The sequence below is a fragment of the Malaclemys terrapin genome, chromosome 10, assembly GCF_027887155.1.
Source record: "Malaclemys terrapin pileata isolate rMalTer1 chromosome 10, rMalTer1.hap1, whole genome shotgun sequence".
Classification (NCBI taxonomy): Eukaryota; Metazoa; Chordata; order Testudines; family Emydidae; genus Malaclemys; species Malaclemys terrapin.
In genome coordinates, this window is record NC_071514.1 from 77,940,062 (window position 1) to 77,962,921 (window position 22,860).

The window sequence follows — 22,860 nt, forward strand, 5'->3', positions numbered from 1 at the left end:
CAGAGGCAGTCACCATATTATGATTCCTCAATTAGAATTCCTATATATTCACATTATATCTTTGCTTGTCTACTTAGAGGGCTTGTTTGATTTTAAAGGGCTTAGGGAATTTCTTGGTGAAACCATTGATTGCCCTTACAGCCTTGGATAATTGAAAGAGATGTATTCACCTATCATCATCTAAGCTTCTGTCTCGGGTCTCTAGGAGAAGCTCATCAGTGGAATAATAAGCCACAAGAACTATTTCATACCCATTAAAGGAATCTCCACTAGAAAATGAGAAATAACCCAATTACCTTTCTCTTTAAGTCGCTGCTGGGCACCAAAATCATAAATCACATGTCCCTTTTCTCAGCACTGTTGTTATTTTCTGTGAATCATGAATGGCAACTAAAGGTTTCTAAATTCATCTCGTCTTCTCCTCCCCGTCATTCCACCCCACCCTCAATCTATCTTCCCTGCTGACTTTGAACAGTGCCTACAGCTCCACCACAGAATGTGCAAGCTGAAGCTGTGAACTCCACGACCATCCAGTTCCTATGGAATCCTCCACCACAGCAATTTATCAATGGTATCAATCAGGGATACAAGGTAAACCAAAGTTTGGATCTAGGCAGTCTAACTTTCTTGGTACTGCATATAATTTTCTTGGGGCCAGATTGGAGAATTCCATGTATCTCCAGAGCCCTGCTGTATATCATAAGAGACAATGTCTTACATCAGAAGGAAGCTTATGTTAAACTAAGCGAGCTGTTGTCACTGCTAACATAACATCTGCTGACTATGTAAGCTCTCACTGAGAGGACAGGAACATTCGATCGGTTGCAAATCCTAATTCATTTGATGCTAGGGTAGAGATTTTCAAAGGCATAAATGGGAGTTAGGTGCCCAATAACTTGGACAGTCAGTGGGAATTGGGTGCATAAATGACCTTTGTGCCTTTGAAAGTCAACCCCTATATTTCTATCTGCTCTAAGGCAAAATTCCCACTGACCTCAGTGGGGCCAGGATTTCACCCTAAATATTTTTTTTCAGTTTCGCATATTTTAGATTTTCTCTTTTGTTCAGTCAGAAGCACTTAACACACTTAGTTCCAACTTTCAGTCCATCAATTTTGGAGACTTTTCTTGCATAGTTATTTATGTAAGTTGAAAATTCCTTAGCAACTGTATAAAATGACTAAAAGCCTGATATATACCTATCAACAGATAGTAAAAACTTTATTGAAACTGTCAAAACCCTATTTGCTTGGATTTCTTTAATTTCATTAGATTGCAACAGCTTTATAGTTCCTGCTTCTCCTGGGAATTCTGAATAGTATTATGTCGGGCATGGGGACAACATTTCTGCCACATTTACATCTACCACATAATTTTTTTCATGACTTATAAATTATTAATTGAAGTCAGGTATCTTTTCTTTTCAAAAGGGTTCCACCAATTACATCTTTCCCTGGCACTTTATAGGTCTGTTTCTTAAAGAAACCTTTAAGGCACCTAAATATAAATGTCCTGATTTTCAAAGGTGCTAAGTACCCAAAAACCCAGTGAAATCAGTGGGAGCCACAAGTGCTGAGTACCTATGTGAAAAAGGTGAATGCAGTCCTAGGATGCATCAGGAGAGGTATTTCCAGTAGAGACAGGGAAGAGTTATACAAGGCTCTGGTGAGACCTCATCTGGAATACTGTGTTAAATTCTGGTCTCCCATGTTTAAAAAAGATTAATTCAATTGGAACAGGTGCAAAGAAGGGCTATTAGGATAATCGAATGGCTGGAAAACCTACCTTATGAGAGGAGACTCAAAGAGCTTGGCTTGCTTAACCTAACCAAAAGAAGGCTGAGGGGAGATATGATTGCTCTCTACAGATATATCAGAGGGATAAATACCTGGGAGGGAGAGGGGTTATTTAAATTAAGTGCCAATGTGGACACAAGAAAATTTACTATTAACAAGTTTAGGCTCGAAATTAGGCAAAGGTTTCTGACCATCAGAGGGGGGAAGCTGCGGAACAGCCTTCCAAGGAGAGCAGTGGGGCAAAATACCTAACTGGTTTCAAGACTGAACTTGATAAATTTATGGAAGGGATGATATGATGGGACTGCCTATGATGGCATGTGGCCCATCAACGAATGCCAGTAGCAAAAATCCTCAACTGACAGAGACAGGACACTAGATGTGGAGGGCTCTGAGTTATTACAGAGAATTCTTTCCCAGGTATCTTCCTAGTGGGTCTTGTCCGCAAGCTCAGCATCTAACTGATCGCCATATTTGGGGTCAGGAAGGAATTTTCCTTTAGGTCAGATTGGCAGAGACACTGAGTGGTTTTCGCCTTCCTCTGCAGCATGACTCACTTGCAGGTTTAAACTAGTGCAAATGGTGAATTCTCTGTAACTTGAAGTCTTTAAACTATAATATGAGGACTTCAGCAACTCAGCCAGAGGTTATGGGTCTATTGCAGGAGTTGGTGGGTAAGGTTCTATGGCCTGTAATCTACAGGAGGTCAGATTAGATGATCAGGATGGTCCCTTCTGACCTTAAAGTCTATGAGTCTATCAACAGGTTACTTTAAGTGCTTAAATATGGATATAGTAACCTAACTTCTGGCACCCAACTTGGAAAAACTGTGACTATTTATTTTCAAAATATGCTTTTTATTCTCTGTCGAGAGTTGATAGTAATGTACAAACCCATCCAGTGAACCCAATAACAGGATTATCTCAAGTTGCACAATGATAGAGTTTACAATTGTTTTCACTGTATTGTTTTTTGTAATTGGACTAACAAGGTCTTGGCAATGAAGTTTATTGTGAATAGAAACAACTTTTCATGAATTTTAATCTATATTTAAATTTTCTCTATTCCAGCTCCTGGCATGGCCAGTGGCTGCACCGGAGTCTGTGACTGTGGTCACCATTGCTCCTGATTTTCATGGAGTTCACAGTGGCTGCATTACCAACTTGAAGAAATTCACTGCTTATTACACATCAGTTCTATGTTTCACCACACCAGGGGATGGACCACAAAGCCCACCAGAGCTGCTGTGCACTCATGAAGATAGTGAGTATAGCGAAATCCAGCCAGAAATCACTGGCCGTGCCTGAAAACAGTTCTGCTAAAGGTGATGGCCAAAATTTTCAAACCTTGGTTCCTAAGATTAGGCTTCTAAATCCATATCTATTCACATAAAAGAAAGTGACCTGATTTTCAGAGGTGCCGAGCACCTGTAGCACCCACTGAAATCAATGGGAGCTGCAATTGCTTGGCACTTCAGAAAATCAGGCCACTAGAAATTAAAATATTTAAATACCCAAATATGGATTTAGGAGCCTAAATTTGTGAGGGTTTTTTTTGTCAGTAAGTACATTGAAAATGTAATTACTTTATTTATTTGCATGCTGCAAACGTTTTATACAAATATTTTTTATGTTCAAGTATTTGGAAGGTGAGTTCATTATTCTGATCCTGTCCACCAAACCAGGCTCAAATCTGTACCAAAGGATGAAAATGAGTCTGGTAGTTCAGTGCAGAGATTATTTGCTGTGTCTCAAAACCCATACATTTTAGGCCAATTTGGTTCATGTAGAGGTGTCTATTCAAGAGAGGTTTAGGATTGATATGTCTGGAGGGGTAGGGGGGAGTTGTTGCAGGTCAAGATTAAATTGCAGTGGCAAAGCTGTGTGAAGGAGGCTTGCACAATTGTCTGTCATCACTAATCTTAGCTCTGGGCAGTGTTTTTAATCCTCTTCCCCTCACTGAGCACTGTACTGACAGCCCAAAATTTAAAAGTAAGTTAGAAAAAACTGCTTAATGTATCCAGGTTAGCTAGTGGTTTTAGAAATATTGTTTTGTCTTAATAACTGTTGGTTAGGCTAGTCATTGTTCCTTCAAAGAAGAGTCTGATCAAGAAGTAAGACTTCAAATGCTGGTCCAGTTGTCCATGAGAGAGTGTTGAAAGAACATAAAAGAAACTAGCTATTTATCCAGAGATTTTCTCGTTCATAGTCCATCTCCTCCGGGTGCTAGGAAGTGTGGTATCTCTGTGCTCAAAGAGCAGATTTCCTGCTGCTAGAACTTAAAAACATTAGCAGATCACTGAAACAGCATTATAACCATCAGGAATCTATGAGCCAATAATTTAATCTCGTACGTGTTTACTGAAGCATTAAAGCTGGAAGACAAGGCGGAAAGAAGAACAGTTATTGTATTTGGCTAATACTGAATAGGTGGTGTGACTTTTTAAAGGTTTCAAAGTAGCAGCCGTGTTAGTCTGTATCCGCAAAAAGAACAGGAGTACTCCTGACTTTTTAAAGACTCTTCAGAAAATAATTTCCTTGGAGTTGCGATGGCTAAAAGGAGACCTAGCGTTAGGATATTTGTACATACTGTAAATCTGTGCCTTCAGAGGACAGATCCTCCAGGACGACAGCTTGGTTTATTTATGTGGATTTCATTTCATATTTCGCTGGACAGATCTGCATGGTGAAAAAAGATGTAGACTTTAAATCTAAAGAGAACATGATCCTTCCAGACCTCTGCTCACAGTTGGGTTACTTTCTGCCTTTCTTGACAACAATGCTTGGTGATTCTGAAAAAGAATTTGTTTGCTGATCAGTTGTAGATCAAACATGAACTGACATCCAATGAGAGACAGTCTTCGGTGGCTTAATGTAACCCATGCCATCTTTTCAGAATTGTACAACAAAATTAAAATTGGACTGTAACTGCAGCAGCAAATTGGATGGCAACTTTGTGGGTAGGGAGATCCAGGCTAGGGATATAGATACCCACTCCTGAATACTGCATACTTGCTATTATTAGATATTCCTGGGATTCGTACCAGAGTAGCAGTTTTTTCTATAATGCTTTGACTACTGGCTATTGGAGAACAGTCTCAGAGGTTTCCCTCTCTGGGATTGCACAATTGCAAATGTGGCTATAGCCAGCCTACTGGCAGGCTTTCTTTTTTCATAGCGGGAAGGGAATGAGAAACTGCACAAAAGTGAAGAGGAAATAAAATAGAAATTTGTAGCCCAGAAATTGCCAATTGGTGTCAGCAGAGCTGGAGGACAGCATATTTGGGCAGGAATCCAGGTAACAAAAAGCACAGTGAATATAAAGTAAGCCAAAAGCTCCCTTTTCCAGTGCATCGATTGAAGAGAGAACAGCAAGTTGGATCAAAAATCAGTCAGGTTGTCTTCCTTGAAGATCAAAATTGAGGGAGGATGGTGTATTCTTGACAGTCATTCCAATTTATAGTCTCATTGCACACCAGGGAACTGAACATTTCAAGAGCCCTTGAGCTACACCATAAAAATCCTTTAAAAGTTTCACGAAGTTGTATACATTTTACAGAAGATAGCTACCATTATACTGGAGATTTTTTAGAGCTGTTTTGCAAGAATTTATCCAAGTGCTGATTGGATAACACTGACCTTGATTTGTGAAGTTAAAAGACCCTGCCCAAATTCTGCTGATGCTGTTTCTGCAGATACAAGGGCTGAAAACTCAATCCCTGCAAAGACACAGGAAAAGACTATAGTCTGCATGATATTGTTGAGGGATAACAGCAAACACAATTGCTTTTCCGGATCCAGCTAGCCTGATTGTTCTAATTAGGTTAGACCAAGAAGAGAGACAGAGAACAAGGTGTGTGTGAATCGCCTGCTGCCTCTTTAGTTCTCTGCACAGTGAGGATGAAGACTGGATAAAATAATGTATGTGATGATAGCCAGATTGATTCTTAACACCTTGCATTCCCCCTCTCCCCTGCAGCTCTTACAGACGTCTCCTGCTGGTTTCCACTGACCCTGGCTCAGTGTTTTATTTCTTCAGTGCTAACCTTGCCGCATGAATCATATCAAAAGAAAATGGGGATCTCCTGTTAACAGATTTCCCTTTCTGATTGCCAGAGCCAGGAGCTGTGGGACACCTGAGTTTCACTGAGATTCTGGACACGTCTCTCAAGGTCAGCTGGCAGGAACCTGTAGAGAAAAATGGCATAATTACAGGCAAGTATCAGATGTTATCCTTTAAAATAAGGTGTTGGAATGTATCGTTGCAGTGTAAAAAATGGCTGGATAATAGAAGATTTAGAGAGAGCTGCCGTCAAGAATGCACGCTTCCCACTTCCTCTTTAGGGTAATTGAAATGTCAACTAGGGCATGTTAGAGAAGGCACAGGTCCAGTTACCGCCAGTCCATGATTGTGGCCACTGAAAATTTGTGGGCTCTCTGTATTAGAAATCAACTCCCCACAGAGTCTTCAAGCTTGTTAAATCTCCCGCCGGTTCCACCTGTGGTAATAGATTTCTGAAACTCTTTGAGACTCTGTTTGACCCTTGGTGCTAAGGATCAGGACCTCCTGATGCTGAATTTACAGCTGGGAAATCCTGATTGGTGGTGCTAAGAGGTTACAATTAAGATGAAATAACAAGTTAACAGAGTCCTTCACTGATCAAGCAGTCTGGCTATGGGTCATTTGACAGAAAGACTGGAACAGTATTTCTAAATATAGAATATATTATAACAGCACAGATTTCATACTCACATGCTACTTCACCCTTTCCTGCTATATAGCCATATACTGTACGTCAACTTGGTTGGGACAAGCAGCCACTCATTTTTCTGTCAAGGGGAATACTTACCTGGGAAAGTTCATGCGACTTATCCACATCGGTAATATTGTCATCAGATGGAAAGCCTTAGAGAAAACAAACCGTGTAGAGGTCTGTTTCTCAAAGGAGTATGAATTTGGCTTCATTCCAATTTTGAAAAAGCCTGAAAATTTCAAAATTCTCCTGTGACAGGGTATATAAACCCTACATTTGCGTGGAAGGAGATAAGGCTGCTTTGGGCTGGAGTGGCCCTGCCTCTCCGCATTGGCAAATGATGCCAGGACTGGAGCAGGAGTTAAAAGGAGGGGGCTCCACTCAGAAGGGGGCGACCTGGGGAAAGGAACAGGCTGTTGAGCTTTTCCAGTCTCAAAAAGAGGGCGGAAAGCCAATAGAGCCTCTGCCCTTTCTGAAGGAGGCGCGGATCTCTTGAGCTAAAAGGGGGGAAAGACTGAGATTTGCATTGAAGACCCAGTAAATGCTGAAGGAGACTATAATGTTCCCAGGGCCCTGTGAAGTAAGGAAGGCCCATATCCTGAAGGGAGCTGCCTACGGGGCTATTTCCCTGTTCTTTTCCTTCATACCTTTACTTGACCTCGTTTGCTTACTGCAGGCTGTTTTGTTGTTTCTCCTGAGGGGGGGAGACAGCCAAGAGGCTTTGTCTGGCGGGTTGAATGCTGGCCCGCTAAAAGGACATACCCTTGCAGCCAAAATCTTCAAACCTGGGTGCCTAAAATTAGGCACCTGAATCCACATTTAAACACCCAAATAAGTGGCCTGGTATTCAGAGCTGCTAAGCGCAATCAGCTCCCACTGAAGTCACTGGGAACTATAGGTAGGTTTGACACACATCGGGTTTTCGACAGAAATACCCGGTCAAAAAAAGGACCCTGGCGGCTCCGGTCGGCACTGCTGACAGGGCAGTTAAAAGTCCGGTTGGTGGCACAGTGGGGGACCAGGGCTAAGGCAGGCTCCCTGCCTGCCCTAGCTCCTCGCGACTCCCGGAAGCAGCCGCCATGTCCCTGCAGCCTCTCGATGCATGGGCGGCCATGGAGGCTCTGTACGCTGACCTCGCCCTGAGGACCATCTCCGCAGCTCCCATTGGCCGGGAACCATGAGCAATAGGAGCTGCGGGGGCAACGCCTGTGGTTACGAGGGCAGTGCACAGAGCCCACCCCCCCCAACCGCCCAACACCCTGCCCCAGCCCCCTCCTTTACCCCCAAACCCCTCATCCCTGGCTCCACCCCAGAGCCCATGCCCCCAGCTGGAGCCCTCACCCCCCTGCACCCCAATACCCTGCCCCAGCCCTGAGACCTCTCCCACACCCTGAACCCCTCATCCGCGACCCCACCCCAGAGCTCTCACCCCCATCACGCACTCCAGCCCTGAGGGCACGAGGACAGCGCACAGAGCCTCCCCGGCTGCCCATGTGTCTAGGGGCTGCAGGGACCTGGCGGCCACTTCCCAGGAGCCACAGTAAGCACCACCAGGACCTGCACCCCAAACCCTCTCCCGCATCCCAACCCCCTACCCCAGCCCAGAGTCCCCTTCCGCACCCAAACTCCCTCCCAGAGCCCACACCCCCACAACTGCCCAACACCCTGCCCTAGCCCCCTCCTTCACTCCAAACCCCTCATCCCTGGCCCCACCCCAGCGCCCATGCCCCCAGCCGGAGCCCTCACACCCCCTGCACCCCAACACCCTGTTCAAGCCCAGAGCCCTCTCCCACACCCTGAACCCCTCATCCCTGGTCCCACCCCAGAGCCCTCACCCCCATCCCGCACCCCAGCCCCCGTCCCAGCCCAGTGAATGTGAGTGAGGGTGGGGGAGAGTGAACAACAGGGGGGGATGATGGAATGAGCAGGAGCAGGGCCTTGGGGAAGGGCTGGGACGGGGTGTTCGGTTTTGTGCAATTAGAAAGTTGGCAACCCTAGCTGTAGGGTCTCAGCACATCTTAATAGAAGGGCACTTATTTAGGAAACTAAATATGGGTTTTGGTGCTTAATTTTAGGCACCCAGATTTGAAAATTTTGGACCATGACATTCTTTGAGGATAAACTTTAAAGATAAATATTTTACATGTATTCAGTTGTATACATGAATTCAAGTGAAGTATAAAAATAAAATGTGTAAAGAAACACATTAGCCATATCATTTTCAACTGTAATCTCCTCACCTCTCATAAGGGTCGGCCACTTTCGCCAGTTTGAGTAGCTATGTTCAGTTTATCTAATTGCTCCAGTACTTTGAAGTGAATATGAGATTCTTCTTTAGTTCCTGTCATAAATGCTTCTGTGATAGTGGGGATTATTTCAAACAGCTGCCCTATTCTATCCCAGAGGTGAATGCATTTTGGTATTGGGACAGGGGAGTGATTCCTGGTTGTCCTAATCTGATGTAGCCTGTCATTTCTGTTGCTGCTGTCACTGTAATATCTACCATAACATGCTAACTATGTGAAGTTTGTAAAGCGTTCTGGGTTCTTTTGGGGTGAAAGGTGCTATACAAATATAAGATAATATTATTATTACTATTGAATGGTTTCAGTGTTGCTTTGAAAATTCCCCCCAAATTAACACTGCAATTAGCAATCTGCCCTCTGCATAGCAGATCACAATACATTTGCTGCTTCAGAACTGCTCTGCTGGAAACAAGCTGCCATCTCCCAGAATGATTTGGAAACCTGATGGAGCGAGATGATGGGCTGTTTCATATACAGGGTAAATTGTTTTAGAAGAAAAGAACTGGAAAAAAAAGCACTATTGTTTATGAGGAAATACAGGCAGGAAAAAACATGCCAGCCAAGGTTTATAACTTCCCCTTTTAGTGGTGTACATTGTGTTAAGGCTGGGAGAAAGGGATGGCAAAACCATTCATTTCCCTGAATAGCTCAAGGCCTTTATACAGCGCTGCTTGGAAATGTAAGAGTGCTTAGAAAGCCACTGCTTCATCACTTCTGCTCATTGATATCATTTACTATGGCTCCTTTTTAATTCTAGTGCAAGGAATGAGAGGAAAACACACGGGGCATTGCAAGGCAGGCCGCCAGCCTGCTCTGCTAAACTGCCCATTGCTCTCCTTGTAAATTTCAGTATCTTCCTCTCTCCCTCAGTATACTCTGATTTATGAGAGCCTGTATGTAGATGGACAGTTTGTGATTGGATGTACTGGTCTCTTGTAGAGAATTTACTCCAGATCAACAGAAAATTATTTCTGAAACTCCTCTGGTTGTTAGTTTTGGTTAGGCAGCAGTTCAGGGAGAAGGTGTAGTGCCAAAGCGTAAGGAAAACTCCGTGTTACATTTTGTCTTCTCGCTTACACTCAAACCAGATGAAACAATTGTTGCCCAGGCCCGTTGGACTCCACTGCCCACATCCCTGGCATAGATTATGTCTGTAAAACAGAGAGGGCATTTTTTCCAGCCACAAGTCCCAAAGTTCTGCCCATCTGTCAGTCACTGGTGCTTAAGTGCTATGTCTTTTGGATACTGTTTTTGGAGTTCCTTTCCTTCATTGCTGTGTTTGTTTGTTTTTATCTTGCCTGGTTTCACTAGGCTTTATTTGTGTGTGTGTTTGTATTTTGGTTTGTGTTTTTATATGGATAGACTCTAATCATTTTATTATTGGAATTGCTGCCTCTGTTTTTGCTCTAGATTGGCATTGTAAATGATACATCTTGGTGTATTTTTCCTGGTGACTCTCTTTTCAGTAAATAAAAGCATCAATAATACATGCTTGATATGCAGCAAAACTGGATCTCTTTCCAAATACAGTATGGCTTTGGAGTAGGGATGGGCAACCCATAATATGTACCCAGGTGAATCCTCAAAATTTGGTGATTAGCCAAAGCTGCTCCTAAACACACTACATCAGCAGAGGAAAGTTCACGTTGTTTAACTTAGGACAGGATATTGTCACTTGTCCTTTGGGCACAGATGGAGAGGAAAAACATTGCAAATACCTTATTTATCTTTTAGTTTTAAAAAAGTCTTCAAATGTTTTATTTTGTTTGTGCATTATGGGTGAAATTCCCCCTTCCCCACACACAGCCTCAATAATCAGGATGCTGAACAGGAATGGAGAAAATATCAGCCCTCTCCACAAATCATGGGCAGATTGTAGGTCTGCAGTGCAACTCCTCTCTGACCACTACCCCAGCTGTGAACTGCCCTTTGGCAGCTTCTAGGCTAAGAGTGGCTACTGATTGTGTGCCCCCATGCAGGAGTTTTGAGTCACAAGATCCTGCATAGCTGCAGTTTTCCTAGTTCACCTCCCAATCCTTCCCTCCCCCCCACCCATACTGGTCTATTTGGAGCAGCACAGAGTGCTCTCCTCTGAGGTGTGCAAGGGATGAAGAGGTTCCCTGTGAGATCACACTGCCCATAACCCCAACATTGGGCAGCAAAGAGTGGGGAGAGCCTTGCTCTTACTCTGTGTTGCTGTGACCTTCACCCTTTATTAATAGGTCAATAGACCCCTTGTTCAAAGTCTGCATACTCATAGACTTTAAGGTCAGAAGGGACCATCATGATCATCTAGTCTGATATCCTGCACATTGCCAGCCGCAGAACAACACCTACCCACTACTGCTCTTAATGATTTTTTTTTCCAATAACCATCTGTGCTACACAAAGTATGATTTCTCTGGGAAATAATACTGCTCGCTTCGTGAACGTTAATGAAACCCCACAACACCTCTGAGATAGAAGTAGATTATTATCATTCCCATTTTACTGATGGGGGAAACTCAGGCACTGAGTGTTTAAATCGCTGATCCAGGGTTAGCATTCAGGAATTCCTGGTTCCCTCTCCAGTATCTAATTTGCTAGATCATGTTGCTTCTCTGAAGTAAACATTTCTGATTAAAATCACTGCACATTTTGTTATTTCAACTTGTAGGTATTAATCACTTATGTTGTTATCACTGAAAACAATGTGAGTTGTCTGAGTTCAGCATTGGGAGATGTTGAGGAAGGCACGTGGTTGGAAGGCCTGCCTGTCCCTTGCCAGTGTGTGCCCAGTACAGTCAGAGGGGTTCCTTTCTTTTACTCATTTGAATCACATCCGTTTCCTTTGATTTTGAGAGCTGCATGTATTTTTTTGCCCTGAGCCAAATCACAGGGGCTGACACAGTAAGGTTCAAATGGGCTCAAGGGAGAATAAAGTTGTGACAGGTGTAGAAAGGGGCAGAGCAAGCAAAGAGAACGAGGAGGAAAACGAACACGTTCAGAGACAAAACTGAACAAATCAGGCTGTAGAAACTTTTGAAAGTTCCTGGAAGGCAAATGGATATAAAAGAGATAAGAAGGAAAAGTTTTAGCAGGCCGGTTCCAATAGAAGAATGAGGTGGAGGGTCAGGCTTTGTAGGGATGATTGGTCGGCTACACTAAGTTTTAAAGGACAGGGTAATGATTCACCTTGCTAAAAAGTCTGTGCAGCAGGAAGATCTGGGGAGTAGAGGTTTTTGTGTTTCTGTAAGAGTCCCACCGTGTTCCTGCAAGATCATTATCATCTGATTTGTAAGTATTTCTAGATCCTCAGCCTAGGTAAGGCGTCACCGTTGTAGCTGTGCATAGATTTTTCACTGAATTTTCCAACTACTTACTGGTGAGAAGAGTTTGAGTTTTTCAGTGTCTCTTCCTATTCATTTTTTAGAGTTCATAAATTGAAATCCCATCCTTCGGCGAAAGATTATTCCTGGGGTTCCTCAACCTTTTTATTGTGTATGCTACATACTGATAGAAGGCTCTTCCATGTAAGCCACCTCTCTTCTCCTTTGCAATTTCATGGTCACATGATATCCCAGTGACATCCACAATAATTTCTCATGTGGAAAAGTAGTACTGGAAAAGTATTTAAGTATTTTTAATTGGCCTTAATGCATTAAGTGTGTTTTCCTTTCTGTAAAAAGGTATCCATGGTGGAGGAGAGCCAGCAACATAACCCCCAGCTAACTCTCCACCGTCCACCAGTAGCAAGTGTTCCACCATAGTTTGTGAACTTCTGGATTATCATTCAAAGGAAGACAAAGAACACACCATTGTTACAACTCCTTGACTTCTGTGTAATTGTTTTCTAGGCTACCAGATCTCCTGGGAGGTGTACAGCAGGAATGAATCTCGTCTAGCTCGCACTCTAGCCAACACAACCCTTGAATACAAAATCACTGGGCTGTCGTCTCTCACCACCTACACTATTGAGGTGGCAGCTATGACTGCAAAAGGCACTGGGTTGGTCACCTCCTCTACCATTTCCTCTGGAGTGCCCCCAGGTTGGTAAAACTACAGAGAATGACCCAAAGTATACTGATTCCTGTGTGCGGCCGAATTCCAGGAAACACTGATTTCCTGAGTACGGTAATAATAATGCTTTTATTTCTAACGACGAAGGCACAGTACAACATAATTAAAGAAGTATAGAAGGGATGGAGAAATGAGAGGGAAAGGTAATAGATATTTATTATAGTATCTTTCTGCATTTATAAAGTAACATCAGATATGGGGCGAGCAGTGACCATTATTAAAAAAATCCCCAAATCCCACAACTTTTGGGGCAAGGGAGTTTAGATCTTTTTAAAAACAAAGAAAGATTTTTCTATTTGTAAGGATTAGAACTGCAGTGCACTTGGACTGTAAGATATTTGTGTGATGCAAATAAAAAATATTTACAGAAGTGGGGAGTGTTGGCATGTGAGAGATCTTGTGAAAGAAGTAGTTCCACATTCTAGAGCTTAAGTTGCAATAGTGGGACCACTAAAATGGAAGTGGCAACGTACAGCTACTTGTCAAGATGAGATTCAGGGGAGGAGGTCTCAAATGCAGTAACACTGTTTGACTTAGATCTGCTTTGAAAATCTAAATCACCTTGGCTATTGACTCCGAGGGGTCAGGTCTCTCTCTGGTGTTACCTAAGATTTTCATTTCCTCTAGAGGAGTGCATGCCCTGACTCCTTTTGTGCATTCCAATGTAGATGTGTCAGTAGGTTTAAACCAGTTCAGTGCAGTTCGCCTTCTTGCCAATCCTACAAATATATACCAATACATTTTGTCCCATTTTGGCAAGGTCATTTTACCAATCATACTTCCTGTGAGTGTGAAATATGAGTCAAGAAATATTGTGTGTTCCTGTATCCTCACAACACATGCCATAAAAGTCTTCTGTTTTAATTTTGCAGTTTTTTTACATAGTGCAACATTATGAATGATTACTTATTATAATAATAATACTTAGTACTTTGGTAGTGCAGTTGGAGTTTCCGTGCTGCTTGGAATACAATCTACAAAAAAATATATTTGGTCCAATTTTATCACCTTCTTGGGGTTTGGTAACTCAAATACCAACATAAAAAAACAAACTTCAGCCTAAGCTTTCTGCTTAAGCTTGGCTGATCATGGGATTTCTCTACAGAGACCTCTCTGTCCTATACCCCCATTTCTTCTGCCTAAAGAGTCACTCCCACCTAACTTATATCCAGCATGTAGTTAACAAACCGGATCTGCCACACTGAGTCAGCAGATACTGGTCAACATTTCTCTGCAGAGTTCCAGCACCTGCTAACTAGATAGGTTCTCAGAAATCCTTGCTACCCTATTCCAAGAACCTTCCATCTCATAGACTCGTAGACATTAAGGTCAGAAGGGACCATCATGATCATCTAGTCTGGCTTGCACCTTGCAGGCTGCAGAATCTCACCCACCCACTCCTCTAATAGGCCCATAACCTCTGGCTGAGTACTGAAGTCCTCAAATCTTGATTTAAAGATTTCAAGTTACAGAGAATCCACCATTTACTCTAGTTCAAACCAGAAAGTGCCCCATGTCCCACAGTGCAGAAAAAGGCAGAGATCTTGTGGGTTTTTTGTCTATCTGACCCAGGGAAAAATTCCTTCCTGACCCCAAATATGGTGATCAGTTAGACCCTGAGCATGTGACCAAGACCCAACAGTCAGACACGAGGATCTCAGTCTCTTACTATCATTTATATATTAAACCTCTATACATCTCATGAGGTAGGTAAATATTATCTCCATTTTATAGATGGGAAACTGAAGCACAGAGAGTTTAAGTGATTTGCTTGAGGCCCCACAGCAATTCACTAGCAGAGCTGGGAATGGAGACCAGATTTCCAGACCACCTTAACCATAGACCATGCCTCTTTTTTCTTATGTAACCTTTGTGGTGTGGTGTTAATCTAGATTCTAGGGTCCTCAAGACAGGGATATGTCATTTTATTAGTCTGTAAAATGCCATGCATACATATGGTGCAGTATAAATATATATGTCTGTGTGCAAAATTAAAGTATTCACTCTATTATAAGTGATATACTGTACTACTTGCTGAAATATTGAATGTCTACTTATTGATCTGCCTACTTGTACCCTAAATCCCAAAGTATTTCTACCCTTTTTAATTTGTTTTAATTTCTACAGAACTCCCCGGTGCTCCATCTAATCTGGTTATTTCTAACATCAGTCCTCGCTCTGCCACGCTTCAGTTCTGGCCCGGGTATGATGGGAAAACCTCCATCTCCAAGTGGATAGTAGAGGGGCAGGTATGTACATGACAGAAATATGTTGAGGTTTCTGATCAGTAAGAGATCATCTGACTCTTCCACTGCTACTCAAATCACATTTTTGATCAGGTTCAGATACAAGGTCTTGAACAAGTGACCAGTGGACTGATTGTTTTGGTGATGTTTGGTCTCTTGGAAGAGAAAGTAGAGGTTAAAACCCAAGAGAATTCAGAAGGGTTAGCCAAGAAATGGCAATGGAACAACCAGAGAAAGAAAGGGGACATCTGTATGTTTTAATTTTTGTGCACAGGCAGAACAAAAAGATCAAAGGAAACACAGGAGCAAACTGAACTTTTTCTTGAACGGTAAATATCTTAAGACCCACACATAATATATATCTGAGAGGTCTCATCCTTTGAATAATTCAGATGAACCTATATAAGAAGCTTTGTATGTGTTTTCAGGAAAACATAAGATGGAACCTAAACTAAGCAAACTCTCTCTGTTTGAAGTCCAACATTTTTGAAAAATTTTAGTAAAGGAAACCTGATTTCAGATTCCTTTAGGTGAGTTTACAGACAAAGTACTATACCTTGGGTATTAGTTTATAGGCTACAAAGGGTAAGAACAGGATGAATTGCTTTATATAGTAAACTTCCAAACATTAATGAGGTTGTGTTATCATGTAATGAAATATGCCTGTGTTTCCTATCTAGGTCTTTAGATATGTATAGGGTGAATTCTCTTCCTCATTAGTTTTAAACAATATTCCTCCTGGTTTCTGTCATTATGCCTTGGAGGGAATGTACGTTTCTCAGTTCTCCTGACAGATGAGTTGTGCTTCTTCTTTTCTGCCAACAAATCTTTATAAACAATATAATCTGTTTTTAAAACCAAATGTTGACTTTCTTCAATCAGGTTTCAGAGTAGCAGCTGTGTTAGTCTGTATCCGCAAAAAGAACTGGAGTACTTGTGGCACCTTAGAGACTAACAAATGCTCTAATGCTCTAACAAATTTGTTAGTCTCTAAGGTGCCACAAGTACTCCAGTTCTTTCTTCAATCAGCGTCACCACTTTCGATATGTTGATACAATTCATTCACTTGGTAATGAGATCATTGTGAATTAATTGGTACATTTTAGTTCATTGACATACACTTTATTGCATATTACAAAGTGGAATGGTGAAACCTACAATCTGATGGTTTGGCACATTCTGAGCAGGGTCTCTATCATGGAACACCACACGGATGTTGCTGGGAACTTGTTAATTCGTGAGCTACATTGGATCACAAAACATCATTGAAATAAAAATGAATCTTAAATCAGCTTAATAACAGTTAAGGGCAAAATCCTCTCCTCCACATCCATGGAGGGTCTCAGCTGCAACAGAGCTTAGAGGCCTTCTGTTGTGCTAGGTAAGGGGATTCTTGGAACCCCAACAGGAATCCCCACAGTATGCGTGCTCTGAAGCCAAGCTCTGTGTATGCTCCCTCACAAAGAGGGATTTTGTGGCCAGGGGAGATGCAGGACCTGGATGAGGAGTGGGACTAGTGTCTGCGAAATCACAGATCCACCAGCCATATCGTCCTCTGTGGAAAGGGGCTCACCAGTAGTGACTGTGGAGTAGCACTCGTACTGCTGTGTAGCCTGGGAGTGAGGAAGGATTTCCTTCTGCCACTGCTCTCTCAGAATGTCTCCTCTGCACCAAACCCAGCTCTTTGGACTTGATATGGTGGGAGGACTTTCCCATTAAGGCTTTAAAACTATGTTACAGCCCACAGTAATGATTTATAGTCTTTCTGATCTTTTCCCTTCACTGACCTAACTGCATTTTTAATAGCCTTATATTTGTGGACAAGGTCCCCTTTTAATTGTAGCATTCTATGAAAAAGAACCCAGCTAAATCAGGCTTTGAGCCCGAGATTTATCATTCATGAATTACTGAAGGAATGTTTCCAGTCACTGGTGCATCTGCTGAAAGCCCCTGATGCCATGACACGGAAACAACTGCGAGTTTAAAAATAGAAATTGCTGGTCTGAGCAAGCCTTTCTTCATGCCTCTGGCAATAGAGTGAGCTGAACAGCTTCTTTTGCTTCTCATGTTGTTATATTTTACTTTTCAGAGGCTCTGTTTTAGGGTAGTGTTTTTCCTTTGTCATTTCTACTTACATTTGAATGTTATAGTTAAAGCATACATGGAAACAGCCTGTGGTTTTCAAATCTAAAGCTTTTACTGTTTCTATCAACTAGAATCAAATTTAAACATCTGATTTTTACAATATCACAAAACTGTTTTAAACTGTCATCTCTGCAGCAGTCATGATGGTGGTAATAGCTGCCGTACCAATACAATTACATTCCATTCCTAAATTTAAAATACAAAAACACTTAATGCTTCTTTGTGCATTATAGCAACATAATAGTTGCTGTGCCCAGAGGCTCCAGCTTCCAAATGATTCCCCTATTGTAGGGGGATGCTCAGTGGCATTGCCAGGGGAAATGGGGTGTGGCTATTGGTAGCTAAAGCAGATTTGAGTAGCCTTTAGGTTGCTCTGATGTATGTCTTAGCTCCAGTCTTTGAACAGAATGCTCCAGGATCAGAGGATTGCAAAGGCTGCTGTGCTGCCACAGCTGAGGATCTGGCCTTCAACCTGTTATAAATGCAGTATTGTGCCTTAGGTTGTACACTGGTCCTGGATTCCATCACCTCTGGGATGACTGAGGGCACTTGAGGAATCACTGCTGATTTACTCTTGTGTAATTTCGATCAGAATCGGAAGTCAATATCCATAATGTGAACAGGAAGTAGTTTTACTGCTTTCCAATACCTGGGTTCAAACTTCTGTATTTCTGCTGCCAGTGGAATCTTTGTCACCTGAGAAGTTGTGGTGGATTGAGTTCTCTATGCTGCTTTACATTGATAGTGATGTCTCAGCTTTTCTAGGAGAAATACAGAACTCGGAATGGAGGTATTGGCATATAAGCAAGGACGAAATTGATTTTGCAATGCATTGTTTGGTTTGAAACTGTCTTCATTAGTCTGCGCATGAACAAGGCTAGATTACTGATTAGGGTAGCTCTTAAACTTATTACTTATAATTTTTTGGAAAACATAAAATTCTCCAACACAATTCAAGGACTTAATTCTGCAATCCTTACTTATGGGAGTAATCTTACTCATTATAAATAGTTGGATGGTTTTTAGTGAGACCGCTTGTGTCAGTCAGAATTATTGGACTGGTCCCAGCCATATCACATCACAATATCTGGTATAAAAAAAGAAAAGAAATACAAGCAGTAGGACTCTAATAGTAGCTACTTAGTTACATTTAGGAACGTAAATAATTTGGGAGGTTTTTTTTCATCTTTTTAAAGTCTTTGGAGTTCCCCTTAAGCTTCATATCTGACAAACCCATCTCAGCTGTGTGGGTATCCAGTGTACATACGTACCATGGAGTGCTATCGCCTGCTGTATATTTGGATCACTAGCTTTCTCTTGTGCAGTATTAAAAGTACTCTTTAAGTTTCAGTTTTCAGTGAGGGAGGTCATTGTTTTTATATTCTAATGTAGTGGTTTTCAACCTTGTTTCATTTGTGAACCCCTAAAAAACGTCAAATGGAGGTGCGGACTTCTTTGGATATCTTGGACATAGTCTGCGGACCCCCACAGGTTGAAAACCACTGTTGTAATGAATGAAACCAGATTGGATGTGTGTAACTCTTATAATCAGGGAACAGACGTAAAACCAGGGGACTTATGTGAGCAATCACAACCAGCTAGCACGGATCAAGTTTCAAATATTGAGAATTAATTGCTTGCAGTGAACTGTGTGTAGCCAAGTTATACAGTAAAAAGAATGGATGAAAAAAGTGCTGATTAATTTAGAATAAAGCGTCAGTCTGAGGAAACTGCAATACAGACGCTCCCTGGGTTATGCAAACCAGACTTACAGAAATCCGGATTTACGGAAAAAGTTCTGTAAGTTCTGTAAGCTTTTTTTTTTCTTTTTGGCATAGTTGTCGGAGATACGTTCCCGACTTCTGTAAAATTCGACTTACGCAAGGCGTAAATCGGGGCGCTTCTGTAAGCTCATGAACATCTCAGGAATAGAGAGAGAAGCTGATTTTGTCAAATAAATTATTCACTGTGAATAATTCATTTAGGGCCAAATTGTGACCTGGCTAATGCAGTGCAATAAAGGGGTACCTCCTTGCAAACCCACACTGACCATTTGCATCATGGGTAACAGGTACAAAGCCACTATTCCCCCCACCCCCATGTAGGTGGACCGTTATGGTGTGGAAGAGGGTGAGACTGTATTGTATTAAGTATAGACATTGTACTATTCACTCTCTCTCCAGAGGTGCAGGGGAACAATCTCCCTCTCAGGCTGTAGCTCCGGGGGCAGCACAACAATGTGGGCTCATGACAAAGCATGACTGAGGTCTCAGCAGACCTAAGTATGCTATTGTACTCTCACACTCCATGTGTTCTATGGGAACTTGATAACCAGGAGATTATTTTCCTTTATTTCTGCTGCTGCAACCATGGAATAAGTTTAATTTACTTTGAACTTTTGACTTCCTCCCCTGCACTTGGCCCACTATTCCATCTCTACTGGGTCTCCTTCCAATATTCCAAATCTCTGAGCCTCTACAAACAACTTCCATCTGTTGTTTGTAGGGCTGTCAATTAATCGCAGTTAATGCATGTGATTAACCCAAAACAAATTAACTAGATAAAAAAACAGTTGCGATTAATCGCACTGTAAAAAAGATAAACAAAAGAAATCGTATTTTTCAATTCGCCTCGTATAAGTTCACTCAGTCCTACTTCTTGTTCAGCCAATTGCTAAAACAAACAAGTTTGTTTATATTTATGGGAGATAATGCTGCCCGGTTCTTATTTACAATCTCCCCTGAAAGTGAGAACAGGCATTCGCATGGCACTGTTGTAGCCGGCGTTGCAAGTTATTTACATGCCAGATATGCTAAACCAGGGGTAGGCAACCTATGGCATGAGTGCCGAAGGCAGAACACGAGCTGATTTCAGTGGCACTCATGCTGCCTGGATCCTGGCCACCAGTCCAGGGGGCTCTGCATCTTAATTTAATTTTAAATGAAGCTTCTTAAACATTTTAAAAACCTTATTTACTTTACATACAACAATAGTTTAATTATATATTATAGACTTATAGAAAGAGACCTTTTAAAAACATTAAAATGTATTACTGGCACGCAAAACCTTAAATTAGAGTGAATAAATGAAGACTCGGCACACCACTTCTGAAAGGTTGCCGACCCCAGTGCTAAACATTCGTATGCCTCGGCCTGCTTAAACTTATGGGCTCTAAATTTTTACATTGTTTTGTTTTTGAGTGCAGTTATATAAAAAAAAATTCTACATTTGTAAGTTGCACTTTCACAATAAAGAGATTGCACTACAGTACTTGTATGAGGTGAATTGAAAAATACTATTTCTTTTGCTTATCTTTTTACAGTGCAAATATTTGTAATCAAAGAAAATAATATAAAGTGAGCACTGTGCACTTTCCATTCTGTGTTGTAATTAAAATCAATATATTTGAAAATGTAGAAAACATCCAAAAATTACAATAAATTTAAATTGGTATTCTATTACTGTTTAACAGTATGATTAAAACTGTGATTAATTGCAACTGTTTTTTATCTCACAATCAATTGTGATTATTTTTTTAATCATTTGACAGCCCTAGTTGTCTGTATATATAACAACACCCTGCCACCAAAATGTTTCCTTCTTTCTTCCCATATGTGGTAGGAGGCTGAGTCAGATAGGAGCAGGTGCAAGACATGTTATATTTGATTTTTGGATGAGTGACCTTTTTAATGTCTAATACTGCATAAACTCTTTGAACTAAAAACACTTGTTTCATAACATTGGGGAGCTTGGAATTCCAGCTTGCAAGTAATATGCTGATTCCCTCCTCTTGTCCACTAGTGTATCTCCACTGAGGTCAATGGAGTTACTCCTGGTTTACACCAAGGAAAGCGAAAGGAGAACTGGGACCTTTAATTCTAACTTTGGCTGGTATTGCGATATCAAACATTAAAATCTCATCACCCTGATTTATAGTAAATCGACATGGCATATTTCTTAAGAGGTTTATTAAAATTTATTAGCAGTAGTTTTCCTCTCTTTCATTTTGTACAGTTAAACCCATAGTACTGAAGCAAATTGGATTTCCAAACCAGAAGTACAAAAAATAGTCAGAAGACCATTTAAAAACATTTTTAAAATTGGTTTTCCGTGAAACAACCAGCATTGGCAAAGTAGAGAAGAATGTGGTGTGGGCATGAAGGCTTTATTGACATCTGTTCGGAATAACTGACTTGTGGCTTTGCCACTGATGAGTAATGTGGTCATTGCAAACTCATGTCAATAAATCCTTCATATTGCCACACACCACCATGTACTCCAAGATACATTCAGTGCCTAATATAAAGGGCATGTATGCTACTGATTTGGGGGGGGGGGCAGTTCCCTACCAATAATATGTTTTAGATCCTGGCTGTTGTTCCTCATTGTTTCATGTTTGGATTCTCTCCATGCTGCAACCTAGTTTCATCCTGTTTCTCTCTTGCCGGATTTCCTGGGACTCTGACACGAGTCATGTGTAAATGACACCACAGTGAGAGTGACTTGCTGGGTGTTTTGCCCGTCCCATCAAAAATTTAGTAGATTATTATTACATTAACAGCTGCCAAGTTTGATTGACCGTGGGTATCAATAATGCTGTCACAAAGTGATTAGAAGGCTTGTGGCAAAGTACAAGGCAAAGTACGAGGTCCCACTGGGATTAGGTATGGCAGGATGTCGTGGTGTAACTGTCCCCTTTAAGGGGAGAAGGGACCAGCCCCTCTCCCCCAGTCATAAATAATTAGCTGGTTCCCTGGCTGAGGGGATGGGACTAAGGGGGTCAGGTGATAGGCTAATGAATAGCTGGTCCTCATAAAAGAGCTGAAAGAGCTCAGTTTGGGGAGGAATCATTCCTGCCAAAGCCCTGAGCTGGGATCTGCAGGAAGTTGGGTACTCCAAAGGAACCAGCCTGGGGGCCAGTGCTCTATCGTGGAGCAGGGAAGGATGCAAGAGCTCAACGGGGGCTGAGAACAGTACTTCAGGTGAACTAGCCCGGAAGGCTGAATGTTCTATATTGGAGCAGGGGAGGGGTAGAAAGATAGTGTAGAGGAACAGGGGCTCGCAGGTCAAGCTGAAGAAAAGTCCACCAGGGCGGAAGAACCTTTTTGTTTGTTGAGCCTTTTCTTACCCCAGAAGGGATTAAATTTGTTTGTGACTTGGCTGGAGGGCCAAGCTACATCTCCTAACTGACCAATGTGTGGAAGGCTGAGGAGACCTACCTCAAGGAAGGAAACCAAGGCAGGAAACACTGGCTGTGCCACACTTAAGCAATAGGAGGCTCTACAAGACGACCACAGGGTCTCAGAACTGGGGGAGTATGTACCATATGTACTGAGCGAGAGAGAGAGCACACACGAAGTATTTCTGCTGGTTTGAGAGAGATTTCCTGTACATAGAATGGAAAATAATGTCAGAACTGGAAAACAGATTTTCAACCCAGGAAAATATTTAAGGGCTACTACAATGTGGAGCCATAACCTCCGTGAGTTAAGAATGAAGTGGTAACTTTAACTGAGAATTACTCTTATTTCATGGGATAAATCAAAGCCTCAGTGT

The 22,860-nt window shown here is 41.9% G+C and overlaps 1 protein-coding gene across 1 annotated transcript in view; it reads left to right on the forward strand.

The window, feature by feature from the left end:
* Positions 1-22,860, forward strand: part of SDK1 (sidekick cell adhesion molecule 1) — a 660,854-nt gene that overhangs the window by 522,042 nt on the left and 115,952 nt on the right. Inside the window, exons 18-22 of the mRNA XM_054042917.1 lie at positions 476-591; positions 2,866-3,058; positions 5,911-6,009; positions 12,691-12,882; positions 15,041-15,162. Coding sequence (XP_053898892.1) covers positions 476-591; positions 2,866-3,058; positions 5,911-6,009; positions 12,691-12,882; positions 15,041-15,162 — 722 coding nt within the window. The remainder of the gene's footprint in view (positions 1-475; positions 592-2,865; positions 3,059-5,910; positions 6,010-12,690; positions 12,883-15,040; positions 15,163-22,860) is intronic.